This window comes from Gorilla gorilla, chromosome 2 (assembly GCF_029281585.2).
Source record: "Gorilla gorilla gorilla isolate KB3781 chromosome 2, NHGRI_mGorGor1-v2.1_pri, whole genome shotgun sequence".
Taxonomy (NCBI): Eukaryota; Metazoa; Chordata; class Mammalia; order Primates; family Hominidae; genus Gorilla; species Gorilla gorilla.
This window is the reverse complement of record NC_086017.1, coordinates 206,250,102-206,276,593: the sequence shown is the minus strand read 5'-3', so window position 1 is coordinate 206,276,593 and position 26,492 is coordinate 206,250,102. Positions and strand designations below refer to the sequence as shown.

Here is a 26,492-nt window from a genome sequence, read left to right as displayed (position 1 = left end):
TAGCTCTCTGTTGGGATGCGCATGTGGGCAGGAAAGCCTCAACTTCCAGCCAAAGCTACCTCCTATCAGCCAGCCTTTCCTGTCCCCTGCCAATAGAGCATGTCGTTGGGTGTGCCATTTTAATTATTCACTTACTTGGTTGTACTTCCAGATTTGAAATAGCTTTGGGTTTGCCTTGGACCTAGAGGAATTGGGAGGACTTTCCGTGGATCATGAATTGTGGTGGGGGCCCCGGGGACGGAGTCGTTGAAGAGGAGGTGTGTGTCTGGCGGCACACCGTGGGTGGAGCGCCCTCGCGGCACTGACCAACGAACGGTTTCAGAGGATCTCAACCCAGAGGGTGACTGAGGGTTCTCAACATCAACCCTCAAGGGAACTGGGCCTAAACGCCTTAGAACAGCAGTCCTCAGCCTTTGTGGCACCAGTGACTGGTTTCACAGAAGACAGTTTTTCAATGGACTGAGGGGTGGTTGGGGGGGTGGTTTTGGGATGAAACGGTTCCACCTCAGATCATCAGGCATTAGTCAGAGTCTCAAGGAGCATGCAGCCTAGATCCCTCGCATGCGCAGTTCACAGTAGGGTTTGTGTTTCTTTGAGAATCTGATGCTGCTGCTGATCTGACAGGAGGCGGAGCCCAGGTGGTGATGCTCACTGGCCCGCCTCCCACCGCCTGCTGTGCGGCCGGGTTCCTACCAGGCCACTGACCTGTACCTGTTCGCATGGGGCTTGGGGACCCTGCCCCAGAAGACTCACTGTCTTCTGAAGGGCTGTCCTGGGAAACTGGAACCCAGCCTGTTCTGTGTGTCCCCAAAAGGCCACACCAGGTGTAGCTGACCAGAATTGAACTCCGTTACCACGTTTCTGTGAGCCTGTGGGCAAGGCCCTTTTCTTCCCAGTGGCAGATCCTCGCATCCCATCCTGTCGGATCCGATCCCATCGGATCCAGCAGCCCTGGCTTCAGCCTGCACTGTGCTGTCACTCACCCTGCCGTGGCCACCCCCGCTTCCTGCTCCCTCCACCTGGGCCACTCTCCCGGTGGCATTCCATGGCTTGCCCCCTCTCCTCCTCCAGATCTTCCTGGTGGCATTCCGTGGCTTGCCCCCCTCCTCCTCCAGATCTTCCCGTGGCATTCCGTGGCTTGCCCGCTCTCCTCCTCCAGATCTTCACGGTGGCATTCCATGGCTTGCCCCCTCTCCTCCTCCTCCAGATCTTTGTGCAATGACGCCATCCCTGGCTGTCCTGTGTGAAATCGTGCTCATCTTCTGTGATGAAGGGCCCTGGCCCTTCCTTGCTTTCTTTCTCTTCATAGTTCTTATCATCTGCTCATGTGGAATGGATTTTGCTTTTTTTTGTTTGTTTTGATCCTCTATCTGCCCCACCCAAATGTAAGCTCCATGGGGGCAGGAAGTTCTGTGTGTTTCATTCACTGCTGTGTTCCCAGTTCCCAGAGCGATACAGACACATAGTAGGCAGTCAATAAATATTCATCAAGTGAATTAAATGAATACCGTTTTGTTAGGTGTTATCTTGAACTACTTTATTTTAGGGGTCCCCTCAGTCTGCCAGAGCTGGCTCACTGCCTTCACCGTTTTTCTTTTTTTGAGATGGAGTCTTGCTCTGTCACCCAGCCTGGAGTGCAGAGGCTCGATCTCGGCTCACTGCAATCTCCGCCTCCTGGTTCAAGTGATTCTCCTGCCTCAGCCTCCCAAGTAGCTGGGATTACAGGCGTGAGCCACCACGCCCGGCTAATTTTTGTATTTTTAGTAGAGACGGGGTTTCACCATGTTGGCCAGGCTGGTCTCGAACTCCTCACCTTAGGTGAGTCACCTGCTTCAGCCTCCCAGAGTGCTGGGATTACAGGCGTGAGCTACCATGCCCGGCCCGCCTTTGCCGTTTTTCTGAACCCCACTGGAGAACCTTTGGGGGTGGAATCCTGCAGCTTCTGGTGAATCCAGTGGACTCTGAACACTCCTTAGGGTTAGTCACAACCAGGAGCTTGAATTTTTGGGATAGTCATTTCTTGATGGTTCCCCAAGCCTGGAGAACTCTGATTCCTGCTGGGGCGGGTGCTGCCCTTGACTGTCAGCGTTCAGCTGGGGGGAGGAGCAGGGGTTCTTGTGTGGAAGAAAGCAAAGGAAAAAACAGACATTCAGGAACTTGCCTGAGTGAAAACATCTGAACAAATACTGAACAAAGGGTATAAACATGTGTCCAGTGATTTCAGTGAAAACTATTTTCTGGCAGCTCTTATGGAGCAAATTTGAGGCATTTCAGTTCTCTTATTCTGAAGAGGGACAGCTGAGCAAATTTGTCATAAAATGCTAAAAATAGTAACGTGGTAGAGACCATTTTCTACTAATTTAATGCCAGAAGCTCTTTCTAAGCTAATGAAAATAGTTGCCAAATTGGTTGAACAGTAATATTTCCCATTTTGGTCCCCTTCATTAGATTCTGTCTTTTAATTTGTCAAGATCTTCTTTTAAATTCTTGGCTATCGGTCAAAGGCATCAGCTGGCTCTTATTACTTCTTGCCAGGATGTCAGCCAGCTTTTTTCTGGGCCTCGCCTCACCCATGAGGAGACCGTCCTCCTGCCCACTGTGTTCAGGGCACTGGGGCAGGACAGCAGTCCTGCCCTTGGGGAGCTCACCTTCCGGTTGGTGGAGGAACCCCAAGTGAGTGGGTGTCACACAGGGAGCAAGAGGCGAGAGGTCAGCAGAGCAGTGTCCTGTCCTGTCCTGACTTCAGCGGGGTGTGGGGGTTGTTTGCATGGAGAATGCACCAGGTGCTGTCAGTTCTGTCAGGGCACAGAGAGGAAGCTTTGAGGAGGATGAGGAGAGGTTAGTCTTGAAGACTTGGGGTGAAGGCTGGGGGAGGGGCCGAGCAGGCATTCTGGGCCAGGGTGTGCTGGGCGGCCGGGGCCTCAGCCTGGACTGCAGCTGCTGCTGCCCAGATGGTGTCAGATCCCTGTCTGTCCCTCTAGTGTGTTTGCCAAACCGCCTCTGGGGCTGACTCTGCTGAGCATCTTCTCTTTGTCCCGAACTTTGTGCACTGTCCCTGGCTGGAGAAGACTCATTTCTGTACTCAAGTCCTGTGTGTAGTTGCTGATGGCCAGGTCCTGCTGGTCAGCTGCCTTGGACGGAGTCTCAGGCCTGCTTTTCTGTGTTTTCTGTCCCCTTACTCTGGCTTCTGGATAGCCTTTGGAATATTCCGGGCGATAACTGGGCCTCCAGAGAGAGCGGGCTGCAGGGTGTGGGCCCGGACTCCCCTTGCCTGGCGGGTCTTCCTGGTCAGCGTTCCTGCTGCTCCCCCCTATCCCTCCTGTTCTGCAGCCTTTTTCTGTGGTTGAGACCCACACTCTGCTGTCCCACTGCCTGGGCTTGCTGAGCTCTCCGTTTTGGCTTGAAGGCCTCGCCCGAGCCCTGTCACCGGCTCTGCCTGTCAGGAGGGCCCAAGTGTGCGGCGTCGGTGGGGCTGCCTGACACTGACCTCTGGGGTTGTAAAGGTCCCAGAGGGTCCTGAGTCGGGCCTGATGTGGCTGAGATGGCAAGAGCCGGAACGTTTCTGTAAAATCTGAAAGCCCTTGATGGGGCCGAGGGGGTGAGGATTCCCGCCTTGTGTGGACAGGAGCACGCGGCAGCGGAGTGACTCCACCACGTGAGTGGGGTCCAGCGGGTGTGGCGCTTGATGACAAAACAGTTTGAGAGCGGCTTGTCTCCGGGGACCTGGAGTAGGTCTCCTCTGCCTTAACCCTTGGCTTTTGCACTTCCTCTGTCTGTCCTCCATACAGGCTTCTTGCCCTAGAGAGGACTGGCTTCTTAACAGGGTGAGCCGGTTCCTGTCCTAACCCCACTGGCATCTTACACTCTGGGAGATAGCTTCCCCCTGAGAGGCGAGTGAGCCACGTAAGGGGAGGCGGGCGATGGCTTCCCTTCTGTCTTGGGTTGGGGGAGTCAGGTACAGTACTTTTTCTTTTAAAGCATCATTGATCACATAATAAGGTTTGTCTGTTATAGTCCTTAATCACAGACCTGTGAAATTTTGGGGAATTCACGGTGCCTAGGATGGGAGTGAGCTTCTGATTGTGAGCTGATTTGGGAGCTAACCTCAAGGAAACTCCTCTTGCAAGCCCCCTGCTGGGTGTCGTGGCCCTTGCCCAGTGACCTCCCGGGGACTCTGGACGCTCTTTGTCTGCCCTTCCTTTTCCCTCACCTCGCTCCCCCGTGAGAAAGCGGGACTCATGCAGCTCAGCTCAATGACAGAGGGTTTATTAGGGGCGGCTCTGGGACCCATCTTTTGGTGATTTCTTCTCTCTCTTTCTCTCAAATGGAATCATTGTCTCTGTCTACACTTCTTTATTTTCTCCTCTACAGCTGCCTTCTAAAAATGTGCTTTTCTGTTCCTGCAGAACTGACGCTTGCATGGCCTTTGTTGTGACTTTCCCGTCACGAGCGTTGTCTCTTGGTATTTTCCCATAGGCCAGCCTGCAGGTCATACGTTGTTGATTTTTTTGTTGTGGTTGGTCCAGTCAGCCAGGACCAGAGCAGGTGGGACCATGTGGTGCCACACGCAGCCAGCTGGGCCTCTTCGGCAGGCGTGTGGGCGGTGGGCAGGTGGGCCGACTGCCGCTCTCAGATATAGAGCTGCCACCAAGACTGGATGCTGTACTAGCTAGGCATAGGAGGGGAGGGGAGCAGATGTGAGTCAGGTGTGCGGTTTGCCCTCACAACTTCACTTTCTAGTTGGGGAATTGGACATTTACATAAATGTACCAACACCTGTCATACAAAAAAGAAAGGAGTAGGTGTCATCCAAATACCATCTCTGTTGGGGTATGTGGTGGGCAGCCTCTAACACGGCCCCCGGTCATCCCTGCCTCCTAGGAGTCATGCCCTGGTGGGTCCCTGTCCCTTGATGTAGGCTGGACTTAGTGACATGCTTCTAGTGAATAGAATCTGGCAAAAGCGATGGCCTGTCACTCTGGGACTGTGTTATAAAAGCCTGCTGCTTCTGTCTTGGGCACTTTCTGTCTTTCTCTCTGAGCCTTGCCTGGAGGAATTCAGCTGCCATGATATGAGCTGCCCTGTGGAGAGGCCTGCATGGTGAGGAACTGATGTCTCTGGCCAGCAGCCAGGGAGGATCTGAGGCCCACCAGCAGCCACACGAGTGAGAGGGGAATTGAGTCTTTACATAGTTGAGCCCTAGCCAACCTTGATTGCAGCCCGTGGGCCAGAGGCTAAGCTTGCCTGAATTGTCTCAGAAACTGTAAGATAAATAACATATTTATCTTACAGCTTATTTATTTATCTGTAAGAGAAATAAATATTTGTTGTTTGCAGCTGCTAAGTTTTGGGTTAACTTGTTATGCAGCAGTAGGTGACTGATACAAGGGGATCTCAGCACAGAGAGAGCTGTGAAGTGCCAAGGAGGCGGCACCTTTGGCTAAGGAATTTGGGGAAGGCTTTGAGGAGGATGTGGTATTTGAGCAAGGCTATCTTTTTTCCATAGAGTGTACACCTCTTGTACAAGGTAGAACATCTTGCGCATAACAGAAGGCCCGTCTGTCGGTCCCACTTTCCAAGGTGAGTAGAATAAAGGCACTGTTTTCCTGTTGCCTGAGAACCTCCAAACCCTCTGTTGAAGAAGGGCAGGGCTGGCTGTTTCCTGGAGCCCTCCTGCCCAGCCAGACGTGTGGCATCTCTGATGTAGCTGAGTCCCCTGGGCCTGGTGGCCTCCATCTGCAGTGCCACCAACTGTGTGTGGGGCTGCTTTGCACACCATATGCTGATTAGGGAGCAACAACATGGGACCTGCAGGCCTGATGCCCCAGGCGCTCCTCAGACCCGCGAGCCGTCCCACAGTCTGCCCGGGGCGGCTCCTCACCTGCCCTCATGGCTCTTCCAGGCTGGCTCAGCCTGTGGTAGAAGGGTCTGAAGACCCAGGTTAAAGCCTTGTTTCTCTCTCTTACTGATGGCGAGGCACTGAACATCCTCTGTGGGCCTTTTTTTTTTTCCCCTCCACCTTTTATTATGGAAAATTTCAAATATCCACAGAAGGAGAGAGGAGAGCATAATGAATGCCTGTGTACTCATCACCAGCTTCAGTAGTTACCAACTCATGGCCTGCCCCTTTTCATCTCTGCTCCCACCCATCGCCTTCTCCCCCAGAAGCAAATACCAGATCTTATTTTATTTTTAAATACTTTGATAAGTCTCTCTAACAGAAAAGTACTTTTTTTTTTTTTTTTTTTTGAGACAGAGTCTTGCTGTGTCACCCAGGCTGGAGTGCAATGGCCAAATCTTTCACTGCAACCTCTGCCTTCCGGGCTCAAGTGACTCTCCTGCCTCAGCCTCCTGAGTAGCTGGGATTACAGGCACGCACCACCACGCCCGGCTAATTTTTGTATTTTTAGTAGAGATGGGGTTTCACCATGTTGCTTAGGCTGGTCCTGAACTCCTGACCTCAAGTGATCTACCCACCGCGGCCTCCCAAAGTGCTGGGATTACAGGCGTGAGCCACTGCACCTGGCTGAAAAGTACTATTTGTATATAAATACACTATTTTTATTACATTTAGCAAAATTAACAATAAATAATAACCTTATTACCATCTAGTATCCATGCAGGATTCACATTCTTGAATTGGCTACATGTTTCATTTGGTTGACTCTTGAGTCTTTCCCATTCTCTCTCTTTTAAAATTAAACTTTAGGCTGTGCGTGGTGGCTCACGCCTGTAATCGCAGCACTTTGGGAGGCCGAGGCGGGTGGATCACGAGGTCAGGAGATCGACACCATCCTGGCTAACACAGTGAAGCCCCGTCTCTACTAAAAATACAAAAAATTAGCTGGGCGTGGTGGTGGGGGCCTGTAGTCCCAGCTACTTGGAGAATGGTGTGAACCCGGGAGGCGGAGCTTGCAGTGAGCTGAGATCATGCCACTGCACTCCAGGCTGGGTGACAGAGTGAGACTCCCTCTCAAAAAAAAAAAAAAAAAAAAAATTAAACTTTAAATTTTAAGATAATTGTAGATTACCATGAGGTTGTAAGAAGCAATACAGAGATCCTTTACCCACTTTCCCCCAGTGGTAACATCTTGCAAAAACTATAGCAAATACAACAACCAGGATATTGTTTTTGTTGTTGTTGTTTGTTAGTTTTGAGACAGAGCCTTGCTGTGTTGCCCAGGCTGGAGTGCAGTGGCACGATCTCGGCTGACTGCAACCTTCACCTCCTGGGTTCAAGTGATTCTCCTGCCTCAGCCTCCCGAGTAGCTGATATTACAGTCGCCTGCCACCACATTTGGCTAATTTTTGTATTTTTAGTACAGACAGGGTTTTACCATGTTGCCCAGGCTGGTTTTGAACTTGTGACCTTGGGTAATTCACCCGCCTCGGCCTCCCACAGTGCTGGGATTCCAGGCATGAGCTACCATGCCCGGCCAGGATAGTGACTTTGATACCATCAAGCTGAGAACGTTTATCCCCACAAAGATCCTTCGTGCTGCCTTTTATAGCCACACCCACCTCCTCTGACCCTTAGCAACCACTAATTTCCCCCTTCATTTCTGTATTTCAAGAATGTGTATCAATGGAATCCTAAGTATATAACCTTTTGAGATAGGCCTTTTTTCTCAACATAATCCTCAAGAGGTTCATTCCAGTTGTTGCATGTGTCAGTAATTCACTTTTTAATTGCTGAGTCGTATTTCATCGTGCGAATATACCAGTTTGCTTAACCATCCATTTAAGGACAGCTGGGTTGTCCCCAGTTTGGGGCTAGTATGCATAAAGCTGCATTTTGTTGTATGGACATAAATTTTTATTTCTCTGATATAAATGCCTGAAAGTACAGTAGCTGGGTCTTTTGGTAGTTACTTGTTTCATTTTATAAAAAATTGGCAGACTTTTCCAGAGTTTGGCGATTTGCCAGAGTTTGGCAGACTTTTCCAGAGTTTGGCAAAATCCCAACAGCAATGTTTGAGTGTTTCTCAAGTCCCTTCTAAACCAGAGGTCCTCTCTCCCTCCACCTCTATTTTCTGACTTCGCAACTAGGGAGGAAAATTTGTGCTCTGATGATCTTGCGTGATTGGGATTATCTTGCGTGTGAAACTGCTTTATAAACTGTCCCCAGCTGGGTCTATCAGTGCTTCCTTTTTGTGGGTGTATCTGAAAACAGTGTCACAGAATCTTAGCGGAGGGCTGTAGACATTTATTCACTGTCTGCCCCTGCGTTTCCTAGCCTGGCTGGATTCTGCAGGGCTGCTGGGTCATGAGGGTTGCCACAGGTCAAGCGTGTTAATGAAGTTCATCTTGGCTTTTGCAGCACATTGCGGGTTGTGGGGAGTGAGATACTTGAGTTGCCTGAGCAACCCATGAAGACCACAGTCCCTGCACAGACCAGGCTTCGGCACGGCCACTGTGGCTGCCAGGACTGGTCTTCTGGGCCACCTTGTCATTCATCCCTGACCTGGCTGGCTGGCTGGCCAGCAGTTCAGACTGGAACACGGAGATGCCACTGAGAGAGAGAGAGAGAGAGAGAGTGAGTGTGTGTGTGTGTGTGTGTGTGTGTGTGTGTCAGGGAGAGAGAAAGCGAGGACCTTTTAGCCACAGACCCATGCCAGCTTTGCTTAAGATGATGGTAGTTTTCTCTCTCTCTCTCTTTTTTTTTTTTTGAGACAGAGTCTTGCTCTGTCGCCAGGCTGGAGTGCAGTGGTGCAATCTCAGCTCACTGCAACCTCTGCCTCCTGGGTTCAAGTGAGTCTTCTGCCTCAGCCTCCCAAGTAGCTGGGACTACAGGCATCTGCCACCACGTCCGGCTAATCTTTGTATGTTTAGTAGAGATGGGGTTCCATCATCCTGGCCAGGCTGGTCTCGAACTCCTGACCTCGTGATCCACCTGCCTCAGCCTCCCAAAATGCTGGGATTCCAGGCGTGAGCCACTGTGCCCGGCCAATGATAGTTTTCTCTAACACTGTGTGTGGTGAATTCTAAGCTCTATTAGAAGCAAAAACCTGAGGCTTTTTAAAAGCACTTGCCTCGCCGCCTCCTTTAGGGCTGTGTCTGACATGACCGTCATTTCCTCAGTTGGTCATCAGCCTTTCTTCTCCCTTGCTGAGCTGTCAACTGATGCCCCCACCTTCGTCTCAGCCTCTGTTCCGGGGGCTGACTTGACTAATGTGTCCCCAAGTTGCTTGATGACCTCAGACAAGAAGCACAGCAGTGCCTGGCCTCACAGCCCCATCAGCATGGAGGATGACAGTCCCAGCACACTGCTCCGAGGGGCTGTGAGGAATAAATAATAAGCCAATGGCAAAAACACTGGGCGGAGGAATCCTGCTGGAGAGACGCTGACACAGTGGAGAGAATGTGTCTGTCAGGCCATTTGCTCCTTACTTTAAAGGCCTGAGTGGTGGCTAGAGCTCTGTTCTTTGTGTTTTACAGAGGGAGATTTTAATGTTCGATTCACTTCTTTTGTGGGTTTTCTCTGGTGCTTGCATGTTTCTTCTCTGCATTGCTGTCAGTCCCAAGCCTGGGGGTGGCATTGGGTCTGCTGCTGTCTTGAAGGATATGTGGGCCCCCAGGGATTTTCAGTGAGGTGAAGGGGTGGGTACAAGCCAATTTGATAGGTGAAATATATATCATTATAGAATATTAAGTTTTCTTTCCTTTCTTTTGAGTGAAATTGGATCTCCTTTCATATGGTAAGAATCACTGAATTTCTTTTCTATGAACTATTTATGCCCTTAGCCCATTTTTCTATTGGGTTGTTGATGTTTAGTAATTTCAAGGAGCTCTGTATTTGTTAAGGAAATAAGCATTTTTGTCCCTGAAATATATTGAAAACATTTTTTTTTGCAGTCTTTTAACTTTTTTTCTATGAAGATTTTTAAAAAATTTGTGTTGTGGGCAGGTGTGGTGGCTCACACCTGTAATTCCAGCACTTTGGGAGGCCGAGGCAGTAGGATTGCTTGAGGCCAGGAGTTCAAGACCAGTCTGGACAACATAGTGAGAGCCCATCTATACAAAATTTCTTTTTTTAATTTGTGTTGTCAGATCTATCTTGTGACTTTTAGATTTTGTGTCACACTTAGAAAAGGCTTCTTTATTCCAAGATTATTTAAAAAAATTATCTTGTGATTTCTACATTGTGAATTGTAGTGTGCTAACAGAGAAATGAACTACTCTTGTCCTTAAGAATAGTTATGGCCTACTATCTTCTCTGAATTTATCTAAAATAATTCTTCTTCCAAGATGACCTAAGTGGGTATCTCTGGATACAGAGGACTGGAAACTATGCGTCAGATAGTCTCAAGATATCCTCTTAGCTTGGGCTTATGGACCCCAAATCAACAAGTATTCTTAGGGGTCCCAGATTTTCACCTTCTGGGGCTGCTGGTAGACATGGCAGTCTTTATATGTGGCAGTGAAAGCTGAAGAAAGATGGTGGGTAGAGGAACCAGAATGTTCTAAAGCTTATGGCCAAGTCTTCTCTCTACTGGATAATATTGGACAGCATGTGGTTTTGAGGTTCTGTTCATCTTTGGATTGACACCTTTTTAGATTTGTTAATTATTCTATCAGGTTACTGTCAGTTTTTTTTTTTTTTTTTTCGGCCAGGGACCTAGTTGGTCTCTTTAAGATAATATTGCAATCTCTGCCCTATTCCATTGTCTGTTTTGGGATTAGTTCTCAATGTTGGTATCTTTTGTTTCTGTGTGACTGGGGGACAGTGTCTCTATAGTTCTTTGTTCTGACAACACTGGAGCAAAGTGGGGTTCAGTGCTCCAGAGACCAAGTCTGAAGTTGGCCTCCGTCAGTCCTTGTCTACTCTGTTGCCCAGGCGGGAGTGCAGTGGCACGATCTCGGCTCACTGCAACCTCCACCTCCCAGGTTCAAGCAGTTCTCCTGCCTCAGCCTCCTGAGTGGCTGGGATTACAGGTGCACACCACCATGCCTGGCTAATTTTTGTATTTTTAGTAGAGACGGGGTTTCTCCATGTTGGTCAGGCTGGTCTTGAACTTCTGACCTCATAATCCGCCCACCTTGGCCTCCCAAAGTGCTGAGATTATAGGCTTGAGCCACCGCGCCCGGCCCTGTCTAGTCTTAGTTGTCGGTCAGCTCTCGGTTTCCTGTGCGGAGGGAGGGGAGGGGCAGAGGATCAGCTAAGTCCCAAACTTGGAATTAATCATAATACCGTGGCTTTGGGACCTTCTAGGCCTCAGGTTGTAATGCCTTTATCCCTTGGGCACTCAGGTCCTGTGAAATTTAGATGGTCCCTGAAATGTGTACATCTGCCCAGCTGGGAGTTGGGTCTAGAGGGGCCAGCCAGCATGGGTGTTTTATCTGGCAGGGCCAAAAGCGTGAAAAGCCACTGGAGTGAACCCAAGCCTTTTCAGAGAAACCTGAGGCTCCAGTACAGTTTCTGAGTCCAGAGGGACGGAAATGGGATCGTCAACAAGGAATAGCCTCAAGATAGGACTTGGGATAAAGTGAGTATAGAATTTGAGAGGAGCGTCTGAGTCTTGCTTTTGTTGGCACAGGTTTGAGAATACATTGGGATGACTTAAAGGCAGAGGTTGAGGTGGACCCCCAGAGACACAGGCAGCTGTAAGGAATGTCCCAGAAGCAGAAGGGTTAAAAGTGTGTGCTGGGGACCCCAGGATAGATAGAGCACCTCTTTGCTGGGAGCAAGGGCCCTTCCTGACATGCACTCTAGGGAAATCCTGGCCTTGTCTAGCTACTGATTTAAATGGCGGTGGGTTAGACACTCTCTTCACAGAGGAACTCGAAGTCCAGTGACTTCTTAGAAGATTCTGGGAGAGGTGCTTGTGGTTATCCAGGCCAGTGGCTCTGAACAAGAGGATGGATCAGAATTACCGAGAAAGCTTTATCAAATATTTTGCCTGGATTCCAGCACTCAGAGATTTTTTTTAAATTGAGTTAAAATTTATATACAGTAAAAATAGAGATTTTTGACTCCGTAGGTCTGGGGTTGGGCTGGGACAGGGTTATTTCAAGAAAATCACCCTGGGTAACTTCAATGTACATCTCTAGTTGAGAACGTGATTTTCTTCACTTCTAAACTTTACTGGTGGGGAGACTGAGACCTGAGGGGTTGTTCACAGTAGAGGATGGAGCCAGCGGACCCGTGAGCTCCTGCGGGACCACAGGCCAGAGCCCAGCATTCCTTCTTGTGGCCCACAGCTCTTTCTACTGAGGGACTGCCATCATTAAGCTAACGAGCAACTGATGGGGCCACAGTAAACCTGTTTGGCACCCTCTTCCCGCCTGATTTAGACAGATGTTTCCAGGTTTGGGGCATGTTGCAGTATAGTCCTAGATTCCTGCCCTGCACAGGCTGTGAGGGTGTTCATGTGAGTCAACCGACTGTAGGTCAGTGAACCCTGGTCGCCAAAGCCCTTGCCTGGGAGGAGCCAAGTTGGTCATGAAAGGCAAGTGCTACGTCCTGTTGCATGTCTTTTAGTAAGTACTGGGAGAAGCATTTTCCAGGCTTGATTCCAGAGGAGCAATGGAATTCCAGTACCATTGTTTCCACCACCACTATTATTACCAGTGAACCCACTGTGTGCTTGGATGAATGATCTCATGTGATCCACCCTTGGCAGTGGGAACGGTCATTTATCCCATTTTACAGATAAAGAAGCAGCTCAAGTAACATGGCCAGGGTCACCCAGCTGGCTGGTTAGAGCTGGAGTTCAAGCCCAGGCGGAATGACTACAGCTCCTGGGTGCTTCACCACGCTGCTTCACGGCTTTCCAGAGCGCCAGATCTGGGACCGCGCTGCGTCACGGCTTTCCAGAGCGCGAGATTTGGAAGGTCTTGCAGAGCAGCATCCCCTAAACGGCAGGTTCCAGGAAAGATCTTTATGGGAAATGTGAAAAGCAGCGATGGAAAAATATGTGGATACACAGAGCTTCCGATCCCCTTCTTGGAGGGTCACAGTGTACACCATCATGCTGGAGATTTTGAGAAGAATGGCAGTTAGGAAGTCTGTTTAGCGTTGACTAACCAGCAGGTCCCAACTTAACTTGACATGGAATGCTCCTTTCTGCATTATCCTAAATGACTTACAGACCATTGTTTCTCAAACACCAGTTGGGGAAATGCCATCATGGCTCATAAGTCTAATGCTCTCATTTTCAGTGGACACATGGGACCCAGGGAAGGGAAATGATTTATCTAAGGCCCAACACAAGTGCACTGCGAGGCTGGGGAATCTCTGCAGCCTGATTTTTGTCAGGACAGCCATCTTTGGGAGTACCTGGAATCCTGATGGGAGCAGATAGATGATAACCCCTATGAGACTCCTTAGCTCTAGGCCTTTGCGAAGGTAGCAACAAGATTCTTTTTTTTTTTTTTTTTTTTCCGAGACCGAGTCTCGCTTTGTCACCCAGGCTGGAGTGCAGTGGTGTGATCTCAGCTCACTGCAAGCTCCGCCTCCCGTGTTCACGCCATTCTCCTGCCTCAGCCTCCTGAGTAGCTGGGACTATAGGCGCCCACCACCATGCCCGGCTAATTTTTTGTATTTTTAGTAGAGACGGGGTTTCACTGTGTTAGCCAGGATGGTCTCGATCTCCTGACCTTGTGATCCACCCGCCTCACTCTCCCAAAGTGCTGGGATTACAGGTGTGAGCCCCTGCGCCCGGCCCAAAAAGATTCTTTTTATATGTAGGCATACACAACCGCAGAGGAGATTTGGAGGAGCTCTGGATAGTTCCTCTTTCCCAGGGTAATGATAGGAACCTCGAGCCAGTGGCCAGGGAAACAGACTGAGCTTGTTGGGTCTGGACTCCTCTTCTAGCCCTGCCCACACGGCCTCTCCTGCGGGCCATGCTCATTCCTCTCCTACGTTGCCTCCCTGGGCCCAGCCATCATACCCACATATCCTAGCCCTTCATTCAGCCTGCAGATTCCTTTCAGTCCCTGGTAATGCAGTTGATCAAAATTAGTTTCTAAGCAGCAAGTCTCTATCAGCTGATTATTATAGAGGTTTGTTCTTTCCAGTGTTCTTGGCAAAGTGCCTCCCAATATTTACTTATTAACTTGAGAATTGGTTTTTGCCTTCCCGTCGGAGAACTCTGCCACTCTTGTCTGCGTTTCTCGAAGCAATTGATGTTCTCAGTGGTGAGGGGAGGGATATTTTGCTCCCTGAGATGAAAGAGTGACTTTCGTTGAAATGGCTGTCAAGAACTGCGGGTGCCATGACCTTGTGAACTCTGTAGAACGGTTCTCTGGCGATAGAGGTGTTCGTAGTTGAAGGTTTTGTTGTGTGTTGCATAATAGTTACGAGCACTGAAAAAACACTGCCTGGGTTTGAATGCAGCCCTGCCACTTAGTAGTGGAAAATAATACTATCAGTTTGTGAACATTAATTGAATTAATATATGGACTTAGATGATACCTTACACGGGATAAGTACCATGTAAGTGTTTGCTGTTATTGCTTTTGTTAGGGTGGCTTCGGTTGGGAGGTTTTTACATCCCAGCTCCCCTGACTCCCAGGCCCTTGAATATTTGTACCCAAGAGGCTTTTCTTACTGTGGATATAGCATGGCCTAGAACTTTCTTCAGGCCTCTGGCCTTCCGGGATAAAGTGCCCGGACAACTTGTTCCTGACTGACTCTTTTTTGAAACTCAGGGGGAGTAGGAAGAGAAGTTCGACTTTGCATGAGTCTTCTCTTTGAATCTACTTCCTCCTTCAAGTTACTCATCCTTTTTATGAATCACCCATGCCAATATTGCTCCCTGAGTTTGCATCCCTTCCTTCCCAAGCATACTTCTGAGATGTTTGTGTCAGTACTTGCTCCACGGTCAGGAAATGCACCTTAATTTTTATAACCCAAGCCAGACAGAATTGAGTAAACCTCATATATGCTATATCCCCAAGCCTCAGTTGAGTGGTTATTGGATTATCTTCTGTTGTGAATAAGTCACACTTCTGCTAGTCCGATTTCGTGGATAGGGGAGAGCCGAGGGTGAACCCCGATTAGCATGTGAGCCAGGTGCAGCTGAAGTCAGCTTGTCTCTCCAGCTTGTGCAGAAGTTAACTGGTGGGTGAGGCCAGTAGAGCTCTTCCCTAGCCTTGGGAGGGAAGCCTCTGGTTCGCTTTTCCATAAGCTGCTGGCCTAGAGGGGAATGTGTGAGACTAAGTGGACAGTGTTTCTGGAGAGAGTATTTGACCAGTGTTGTCAAACGCTGATGGCAGGTCAGTAGGATGAGGACTAGATTTAGCAATGTGAAGGTCATTGGTGACTTGAACAAGCAGCTTCGCTGGAGCAGCGAATTGTGATCCTGAGCGGACGGGATATATAGTTGTCTTTTTTATAGGACTTTAATTTGTTTAGATAGTTTCAATTTTTTGCCATTTTATGATGCCATACTATGATGCTTGTGAACATCTTTAGGTACATAGTGTTTCTTAATATTATTTCCCAAGGATACTTATCAGGATAACATTTCACTATAATGCCACTAATATTTGGTTCTCAGTCTGTCCTTCGAAGACACTTTGAAATAACATAGCTTTTTTTTTTTTTTTTTTTTTTTAAATTGAGACTGAGTCTCACTCTGTTGCCCAGGCTGGAGTGCAGTGGCGCGATCTTGGCTCACTGCAACCTCTGCCTCCCAGGTTCAAGTGACTCTTGTGTCTCAGCCTCCCAAGTAGCTGGGACTACAGGCGTGCACCACCACGCCCGGCTAATTTTTGTATTTTTAGTAGAGACAAGGTTTCGCCTTGTTGGCCAGGCTGGTCTCAAACTCCTGATCTCAGGTGATCGACTGGCCTTGGCGTCCCAAAGTGCTGGGATTACAGGCGTGAGCCACTGTGCCTGGCCACATTTTTGTTGTAAATAAATATCCCAGAGGAAAATGGAGACTAGCTGCTATTGTTTTAAGTTACAGGCTAATTGAGCCATGAAAACTCATTGCCAATTCAGTACCAAGAGGTGCAGAAGATAATTGCCTCGGTGCATATTGATTTTTTCCTATCCAGGGTGGTTATGCTGTGAGGTAATTGACAACACTGGCTTTTTAAAAGGATATACTAGTCCCAGTGTAAAATATTTTTCCCCCTGCTAACTGCTCTGTCTGTCCTCAAATGTGCTACTTTTTTTTTTAAAGGAAGTGACAATTAATGACTTGTCACTTGTTCAGCCAACATTGATAGCCAGTTTAGTCTTGTCTCATCCAATATTCCTTATTACTTTGGCATTTTAATTTGTACAAAGCCGTTTTCAATTATCTTCTTTTCTTATCCTGTTACATTTGCTTTTACACGGTTGGGTCTCCTGAGTTTGCATCCCAAGCAAATTAAAATTCCAGGCAGGTTATTTCTTCAGATTTAAACAGAGAAGGCAGAGGCCTCCTTTCTCCCTCCCTATGTTTTCATCACCTGCCTGACTCATCTCTGGTCTCTTTCTCCGCCTATCTGCTTGTGTTATGTTTTCTTCCCCTGAGATCTGTTGCTGAAAGGCTGACTGCAGGAGCAGTGCTCAGCTCTCAGGGGGCATACCTATTGCCCCAGGGGTACTATTTGTACATATCGGGGTTGTTGGCCCAGTAGTGATGCTGGCGGGGATGGGGAGGAGGCAGGACCCTGTAGGCTGTGGGGAATAGGGCAGGGTGAGTGCCACGGGGCTAGGGAGCATCTTGCCCTGCTTCCTGCCGCACCCTGCAGGATGGCAAGGCCACTTTCAGTTGGCAGAACTCTGTTGTCCTATAGGACAGATGCTAGCCACATGTGGCCATTTTTGTTTAATTAATTAAAAGTAAAGAAAATTAAAAATTCAGCTCCTCAGTCACACTAGCCGTATTCCAAGCGCTCAGTAGCCACATGTGACTAGCAGCTACTCTATTGGACAGTGCAGGTGCGGAGCATTTCCATCAGGCACAGGGTTCTGCTGGATGGCGCTGTCCTCCAGGGCTTGGCTGCTTCCTGGGTGGTTGAAGAAGCCAGCCTTGAGGGGCCTTGGAGACTGGCAGTGGCAGGTGACCTGGGCAAGCAGGCTGCAGCCTCGGGCTGGCCTGGAGGGAATGGCAGTGCCAGGCAGGGAGACTGAGGCAGTGAGGAGAAAGAGGGACTGTGACTTGGAGGTCCTGACCAGGCTCAGGCTCACTGGAGCTCATTGGATACTTCAGTGCAACAGGACTGTATCTAGACCATGGCAGGTGTGGCTGGCAGTGCTGAACTCCTGCCGGTCAGAGGGGTGAGCCTGCTGGAAGGGGCTCCAGCTGGGGTGCAGGAAGAGTATTCCCAGCACGGCACTGCCCGGGCCCTCCGAGCTGTTCCTGAGAGCTGTATGAATGGAGTTCCCGGGCTGAGCAGTAGGGGAACTGCCAGAGTGAAGGGACCAGGGCACAAAAGCTTTTCATTCATGAATCTCTTTCATTTACAACAAACCACGGGTAGCCTCTCCCCAGGGATCTAGATGGTTCCAGGAACAAAGGAACACACAGAAAAAAGAGTCCTTTTATTTTTTTAAAGCTGAAAGAGGCTCTGTCCGGTGGAAGAACTGCGGCCACTTCTCCGTGGGACTTCTGACTGGAACAGTCTTAGGCGCCTGAGCGACTCTGAGGAAGGAATCCATGGTGGTCACCCCTGGGGAAGCCAGGCCACCTTCTCAGAGCACTTCAAGCCAGGCATGTCTTGCTGGTAATAACAATGACATTGAGTATGACTGTAATAATAATAACTGCTAATACAGAAGGCTTACTAAGACCCAGGCATTGTTCTAAGCGCTTTATATGAATTCATTTAAGAGAACATTTATGAGAACGGTAGCCAGCTTTATCACTGGAGGGTTCTCAGTGGCCCTCCATAGCATTTAACATCAACAACCATTGTAGTAACAGCTGCTATGTTTTATGGTTTAAAGAGAATTTTTATGTACATTGTCCTTTAAAAAAAAAAAAGCCAGCTTTGTTGAGGTACAGTTTATACCATAACATTCATCCATTGCAAATGCACAATTCTGTGGTTTTAGTAAATTTATAGGCTTATGTAACCATGACCACAATTCGGTGTTAGAGCCTTTCCATTCCTCCAAATGTTTCCTCTGCTTGTTTGAAGTTAATCTCTGCTCCTACCCTAGCCATGGGCAATCACTGATCTGCTTTTTGGTTCTCTAAATTTGCCCTTTCTGGTAATTTCGTGTAAATGGAATCATATAATATGTAATCTTTTCCACCTGGGTTCTTTACTTAGCATAATGTTGTTCTTGAGGTTCATCCATGTTGTAGCATGTATCAGTCATTTATCCCTTTAAATTTGTTACACAGTGTTCCATTGTGTGGCTGTCCCACGTTTTGTTCATGTGTTTGTTAGTTGATGGACGTTTGGACCGGTTTCACTTTGGAGCTATTATGAATAATGCTGTCATGAGCATTATCTTTGTGTGAACATATATTTTCATTCTTATTGGGTAAATTCCTAGGAGTAGAATTGCTGGGTCGTATGGGAAATTTATGTTTAACTTTGTAAGAAACTGCCCGTTTTCTCAAGTGCTTGTACCCACTTATATTCCCTTCTGGGAGGCATGAGGGCTCCAGTTTTTCCACAACTTCTCTAATGTTTGCTATTGTCAGTCTTCTTACTACAGCCGTTCTGGTGAGTGTATGAAGGTATCTCATTTAATTTGCATTTTCTTAAAGACTAGTCAAGTGAAGCATCTTTTCATGTTCTTGTTAGCCCTTTGCATATCTTTGGTGAAATATCTAAATAGATATATAATTGAGTTGTTTATATATATATATAATATATATATTAATTGGGGTGTTTGTCTTCTTATTATTGAGTTGCAAGCATTCCTTATATAACCTGGATGCAAGTTCTTTATAAGATACACGATTTACAAATATTTTTCTCCCAGTCTGTGGCTTATCTTCATTTTAATATTGATTTTTTTAATGCACAAAATTTTTAATGTTGAAGTTCAGTTTATCAATTTTTTTCTTGTATGGATAGGGCTTTTTGTGTCATTATCTAAGAATTCTTTGCCTAACCCAAGGTCAGAAATATTTTCTCCTGCAACATTTGTTTTCTAGAAGTTTTATAGTTTTAGCTATTACATTTAGATCTATGATCCATTTTGAGTTAATTTTTATGTATGATGTGAGATAAAGGTCCAAATTCTTTTCTTTTATTAATTTTTTTGCATTTGTATATCTAATTGACTGTCCTTTACCCGTTGAATTACAATAGTGATAAGTAATAATAATTACCTTCACATTTTTGTTGAAAATATATTGACTATAAATGTGAGGATTTATTTCTGAATTCCCAATTTTATTGCATTGATCTATATGCCTTTCCTGTGCCAGTATCACACCGTCTGGATTTCTGTGGCTTTGTAGTTATTTTTAAGATCAAGTAGTGTGAATTTTCCAACTTTGTTATTATACAAAATTGTTTTGGCTTTTCTAAGTTTTTGCATTTCCATATACATTTTAGGATCAATTCATCAATTTCTACCAAAAAGTCTGCTGGGATTTTGATAGTAATTTACAGATCAGTCTGGGAGGAATTCCCATCTTGACAGTGTTGAGGCTTCCAATGCATGAACATGAAATGTCTCTCCATCTATTTAGATCTTCTTTAGTTTTCTCAGCAGTGTTTTGCAGTTTTTAGTATGCGAGTCTTGTACTCCTTGTATTAAGTTTATTCCTAAGTATTTTATTATTTTAGGAATGGCTTTTTTTTTTTTTTTTTTTTAGACGGAGTCTCGCTCTGTGGCACAGGCTGGAGTGCAGTGGTGTGATCTCCGCTCACTGCATCCTCCGCCTCCCGGGTTCAAGCGATTCTCTTGCCTCAGCCTCCCAAGTAGCTGGGATTACAGGCGTGCACCAGCACTCCTGGCTAACTTTTTTGTATTTTTAGTAGAGACAGGGTTTCACCATGTTGGCCAGGCTGATCTTGAACTTCTGACTTTAGGTGATCTGCCCACCTTGGCCTCCCAAAGTGCTAGGATTACAGGTGTGAGCCATCGTGCCTGGCCAGGAATGGATTTTTTTGAATTTCTTTTTTTGATTGTTTTGTTGCTAGTATATAGAAGTGTGATTGATTTTATATCCTGAAACCTTGTTAAACTCCTTTTTCTGTGTGGATTCCTTGAGATTTTTAACATACAGGATTATGTCATCTGTAAATAAAGACAGTTTCCTTCTTCCTTTCTAATCTGATGCTTTTAATTAATCAATTGCTTAGTTAATTCATTTTATTTTTTGCCTTATTCCACTAGCTAGAACTTCTAGGACAGTGTAGAATAGAAACGGCAATAGCAGACATCCTTGCCTTGTTCCCAACCTTAGGAGGAAAGGATTCAGTGTCTCACAATTTACATATGACAGTTGTCTGTGGGTATTACATTAATTTCAGATGTTATACCAGCCATGCATTCCTGGGATAAATCTTCACTTAGCTATTCTATGTAATTCTTTTTGTATTGATAGATAAGAGTTTAGGAATTACAGTTTTCTTGTGCTCTCTTTTTTTTTTTTTTTTTTTTTTTTTTATTGATCATTCTTGGGTGTTTCTCGCAGAGGGGGATTTGGTAGGGTTACAGGACAATAGTGGAGGGAAGGTCAGCAGATAAGCAAGTGAACAAAGTTCTCTGGTTTCCCTAGGCAGAGGGCCCTGCGGCCTTCCGCAGTGTTTGTGTCCCTGGGTACTTGAGATTAGGGAGTGGTGATGGCTCTTAACGAGCATGCTGCCTTCAAGCATCTGTTTAACAAAGCACATCTTGCACCGCCCTTAATCCATTCAACCCTGAGTGGATACAGCACATGTTTCAGAGAGCACAGGGTTGGGGGTAGGGTCACAGATCAACAGGATCCCAAGGCAGAAGAATTTTTTCTTAGTACAGAACAAAATGAAAAGTCTCCCATGTCTACCTCTTTCTACACAGACGCGGCAACCATCCGATTTCTCAATCTTTTCCCCACCTTTCCCCCCTTTCCATTCCACAAAACCGCCATTGTCATCATGACCCGTTCTCAATGAGCTGTTGGGTACACCTCCAAGCCGGGGTGGTGGCCGGGCAGAGGGGCTCCTCACTTCCTCACCTCCCGGACGGGGTGGCTGGCCGGGCAGGGGGCTGACCCCTCCCCCACCTCCCTCCTGGTCGGGGCGGCTGGCCGGGCAGAGGGGCTCCTCACTTCCCAGTAGGGGCGGCCGGGCAGAGGCGCCCCTCACCTCCCGGATGGGGCGGCTGGTCAGGCGGGGGGCCGAACCCCCACCTCCCTCCCGGACAGGGCGGCAGGCTGGGCAGTGGGCTGACCCCCCCACCTCCCTCCCGGACGGGGCGGCTGGCCAGGCGGGGGGCTGACCCCCCACCTCCCTCCCGGACAGGGTGGCAGGCTGGGCGGTGGGCTGACCCCCCCACCTTCTTGTGCTCTCTTTTGTCTCATAGAATGAGCTAGGAAGTGTTCCTTTTCTGAAAGATTTTTTTGAAGAATTGATAAATTGTTTAATTTTTTTTTTTTTTTCTTGAGACAGAGTCTCACTCGGTTACCCAGGCTGGAGTGCAGTGGCGTGATCTTGGTTCACTGCAACCTCTGCTTCCTGGGTTCAAGCAATTCTACAACCTCGGCCTCCCAAGTAGCTGGGACTACAGGTGCGTGCCACCACACCTGGCGAATTTTTGTATTTGTTTAGTAGAGGCCGGGTTTCACCATGTTGGCCAGGTTGGTCTCAAACTCCTGATCTGAAGTGATCCACCTGCCTCAGCCTCCCAAAGTGCTAGATTACAGGCATGAGCCACTGTACCCGACCTCAAAGATTTTAAATTTATTGAGACTTGTTTTGTGGCCTAATATGTAGTCTGTCTCAGGGAATGGATGTTCTGTGTGTTCTTCAATGTGCAGAATGTGTATTTTGCAATCATTAGGTAGAGTATTCCATATATGTCAGTTAGGTCAAGTTGCTTGATTGTATTGAGTCTTCTGCATCCTTGCTAATATTCTGTTCCATCAATTATCGAGAGTAGGGTATTGAAATCTCCAACTATAACTGTTGAATTCTCTATTTCTCTTTTCAATTCTGTTGTTGCTTTATGGATTTGGGAGGTCTATTTTTAGGTGCGTATGCATATGTAATTCTTAAATCTTCCTGATATATTGGCCCTTTTATAATTTTAAAATGTCTCTCTTTAATGATCTTGTTGTAAAGTCTGTTGTGTCTCTTGTTAATACAGCCACTCAAGCTATTGTATAGTTATTGTATGCATGGTATAGCTTTTTCCATTTTTTTAAACTTTAAACTTGTCTGTGTCTTTGAATCTAAAGTGTGTCCTTTGTAGATAGTTTATGCAGTTGGCCCTTGAACAACATGGGGATTGGGGTGCCAACCCCCCGTAACTTTGGACTTCCCCCAAAGTTAAATACTAATAACCTACTTTTGACTTGGTTCCTTACCAATAACATAAACAGTCAATTAACACATATTCTGTATGTTACATATATACTGTATTCTTATAATAAAGTAAACTGGAGAAAAGAAAATTTTTTAAAGAGAACCATAAGGAAGGGAAAATATATTTACTATTCATTAAGTGGAAGCAGATCATCATAAAGATCTTTATTTTTGTCATCTTCATGTTGAATAGAATGAGAAGAAAGAGAAAAGGAGGGATTGGTCTTCTTTCTGAGGGGTGGCAGAGGTGGAGGAGGTGGAAGGGGAGGCAGGAGAGGTAGGCACACTTGGTATAACTTTTATTGAAAAAAATTCATGTTTAAGTGAATCCACACAGTTCAAAGTTGTATTGTTCAAGGGTCAACTGTAGTTTAAGTATACTTTTAAAAAATCCAATCTGATAATCCCTGCCTTTCTTTAAGAGTGTTGAGATCATTCATATTTAATATAATTAATTGATTTGGCTGGGTTTACATTTGACATTTTGTTATTAGTTTTCTATATGCCTTCTTTTTTGTACCTCTGTTATTTTTTGATTGCCTTCTTTTATGTTAAATAAGTATATTTTAGTGTACCATTTTAATTCTTCTTTTGATTTTTTAACTGTACTTTTAAAGTTATTTTTTGTGATTCCCTAGGGCTCACAATATGCATTTTAATTTATCACCATTTACTTCAGATTAATAACTTAATTCCTATAAAACAGAAAGTTTGCTCCCATAAAGCGCCATTCTTTCCCCCTTCCATACTATTATTTTCATATTTATTATGTTTATATACGTTATAAACCCAACAACCCAGTGTTGTAATTTATGCTTTATCCAAACTTACACATCTTTTTAAAAAGTTAAGAAATGAGAAAAATATATTCAATCTTCTATATTAGTACATATATTTAAAATTTTTGGTGCTCTTTGTTTCTTCCTGTGGACACAAGTTACCATCTGCCATCATTTCCTTTCAGCCTGAAGGATTTCATTTAGTTTTTTTTTTTTTTTTTTTTTGAGACAGAGTCTCACTTCGCCACCCAGGCTGGAGTGCAGCAGCATAACTCGGCTCACTGCAACCCCTGCCTCCTGGGTTCAAGTGATTATTTTGCCTCAGCCTCCTGTGTAGCTGAGACTACAGGTGCACGCCACCAAGCCTGGTTAACTTTTGTGTTTTTGGTAGAGGTGGGGTTTTACCATGTTGACCAGGCTAGTCTTGAACTCCTGACCTCAAATGATCCACCCACGTTGGCTTCTCAAAGTGCTGGGATTACAGGCATGAGCCACCATGCCCAGCCTCATTTAGTATTTCTTATAAGGTAAATCTGCAAACAGTTTGTTCTCTGTCTTTGTTTATACAGAAATGTTCTTTTTTTTTTTTTTTTGCATTTTTGAAGAATTGTTTTGCTAGATACGGAATTCTTGGTTGATGTTTTCTTTTTGCTTTCAATACTTTATGTCATCACATTGCCTTCTGGTCTCCATTGTTTCTAATGAGAAGGCAGCCATTAATCATATTGAAATGCCTTTGTACATAATGAATTGTTTTTCTCTTGCTGCTTTCAAGACTTTTTTCTTTCTCTTTGTCTTTCACAGGTTTGATTTTACTGTGTCTAGGTACAGAACTCTTTGTATTTATCCTACTTGGGGTCTGTTGAGTTCCTTGGATGTGCAGATTAATGTTTTACATCAAGTTTGGGAAATTTTCTATCATTTTTTTCTACAAATTTTTTTCACCTGTTTTGTCTTTCTCCACTCCTTCTAGGTCTCCCGTTGCATGTATATTGGATGTTTGAAGTTGTCCCACAGGTGTCTTGGTTCATTTTTCTTTGACTTTTTTTTCTGTTCTTCAGACTGGATAATTTCTGTTTAATCTATGTACAAGTTCATTGATTCTTTCACCATCTTGAATCTTCCATTGAGTCCCTTTAGTGAGCTTTTCATTTCAGTTATTGAACTCTCTAACTCTAGAACTTTCATTTGGTTCTTTTTTAAAAAAAGGTCTCTATTGAAAGACTGTTTATTCATTATTATCATGCTTTCCTTTAATTCTTTAAACATGTTTTCCTTTAGTTCTTTGGATGTATTTATAATATCTGCTTTGAAGCATTTGTCTGCTAAATCCAACATCTGAATGCATTAAAAAATAGTTTTGATTAGCTGCTTTATTTCCTGAGTGTGGGTCACACTTTCCTATTTTTTAATCTCTTATAATTCCTTTTTTGTTGAAAATTGGATGTTTTGCTATTATATCAAACTCTGATTTCTGGTATTTTCCCCGTAATGGTTGTTGTTGCTGTTTTGTTTGTTTTGTAACTTGTCTGGGACAAGTTATGATGTCTGTCTCACTTGCAATGTGTGGTCATTGATGACTTTGCTTAGTACTTTTTTAAACTTTTGTTTTTATTTTAATAATTTGGTTTTTATTTTAAAAACCAAATTAAACCCTGGATTCCTAGAGGTTGCCCTGGTGTCTGTGTAGCTTAGTGGGCAAGTCACATATGTTACTCTATAAATGGAAATAATATAGTATCCACCTCATAAAGCTCTTGGGAAATTTGAATAAGTTAATCAATGTAAATCACTCGGTGTAGTGACTGGCACATAGTAAGTGCTCAATGGATATGCGTATTCTTATTCTTTGGTATTATCATTGTGTGAGGAAAATGAGGCTCAAAGAAATCTAGTGACTCAAGATCACACACCTGGTGAAAGCTAGAGCCGAGCTTAAACCCATAGCCATCGGATGTTACTGTATGAGGCTGCACCTCCTGGTTCTGCATCTCTTTCATGTTGTCACAAAATTTTTGTGTAAGTGCTTAATGTTTACACAAAGCTGGCTGTGGAGGGAAATGGAGCAGTGGTGTGGAAATTGGAAGAAATGTTGCCATTCAACCTTGAGAGTCTCTGATTCTGAGATACCACCCAGTGGACAGATATGGGAGCTAGCAGTTATGATGCAGGACAAGCAAGCCCCAAAATTGAGGCTTAGCCCAAGAGGGTTCTTGGCTCCCCATAGGAGAGAATTCGAGAGTGCACCAGTGTGTTAAGCAGCGACTTTGATTGAAATGGCCAGTACACAGCACCAGCAGAGGTACTGCTCCTTGAGGAGTACCTAGAGCACTCAGCATGCCTAGAGTATCAGCTCAGCAGCAATTCTGCACTCATATTTATACCATTTTAATTATATGCAAGTTAAGGGTCAGTTTATGCAGAAATTTCTAGGATGAGGGTGGTAACTTCTGGTTGTCAGGTTGTTGCCATGGCAATGGTAAACTGACATGGCACATTAGTGGGTGTGTCTCATGGAAAGCTGCTTCCACTCCAGACCTGTTTTAGCTAGTCCTCAATTTGGTCCCGTGTTTGAGCCCTACCTCTGGGCAGCACAGAGGATTGTTTCAGCCTCACTCCCTGGATTTTCTTCTCCAAGGAGTAAAGAGCAAATCCTATATTTGTGGTTAGCTGGTTAGAGACTATTTCTATTAACTATTCTTTTGGGAGCTAAACTAATTTAATTCCATCCCCTAGACTTTTTTCCTGTTCAGGAGTGATGTCTCTGGGATGAGTCCTTCTCCAGAGTCAGATGTTTACTCTCACATCTAAATATAGAGCCAAGCAAGCTTGTTGAGACGTTAGTTGAACTCATGTCTTTGGATGGATTTCATATCACAGTGGCTTTCTTTTGTAGAGACTTTGTGAGAGAGGAGGGATTTACTTTTTTAAAAAAAAGGTTGGGGGTAAAAGGTTGAAAATAAACAAGGACACCTCTTTGAAGTGTTTAGGAAGAAAGGGAGGTTTTAAATATTTCCTGGAAATCATCTAATTTACAAATGCACAACTTTGTTAATCATGTCCAGGCATGTCCTCAGCCCCGGGTCTTTCCATAATATTAAGAGCATGTTCGCTAGAATGCAGCCTGGATCATTCACTTCTAGCTGCAAATGAAAAAAGTTTCAATCAACTGGGACTCTACCTCAATGTGCATGCAAAGCAATTAAAATCAAAGAAGCTTAAAGAAATAATTTCCAGGGGTGGAATCCCATTTCTTTCCCCTTCTGTATGTTTCAGCTCTTCAGTCGCTCC

At 45.7% G+C, this 26,492-nt stretch overlaps 1 protein-coding gene across 4 annotated transcripts in view; it reads left to right on the top strand.

Moving 5' to 3' along the window:
- The window catches only part of XXYLT1 (xyloside xylosyltransferase 1), a 199,903-nt gene that overhangs the window by 59,168 nt on the left and 114,243 nt on the right, over positions 1–26,492 (top strand). The window contains exons 1-2 of one of the 4 annotated variants that reach the window (XM_063704488.1): positions 2,600–2,709; positions 5,507–5,580. The exons of 1 other annotated variant lie outside the window; for it this stretch is intronic. Coding sequence is in view for 1 of the 3 variants with exons in the window: in XM_063704486.1 (XP_063560556.1) it covers positions 17,601–17,667 (67 nt within the window). In the remaining 2 variants the exon portion in view is untranslated. Of the gene's footprint in view, positions 1–2,599; positions 2,710–5,506; positions 5,581–17,427; positions 17,668–26,492 lie in introns of those variants that run through there. 2 more of the 4 variants (XM_063704489.1, XM_063704486.1) reach the window with 2 other exon arrangements.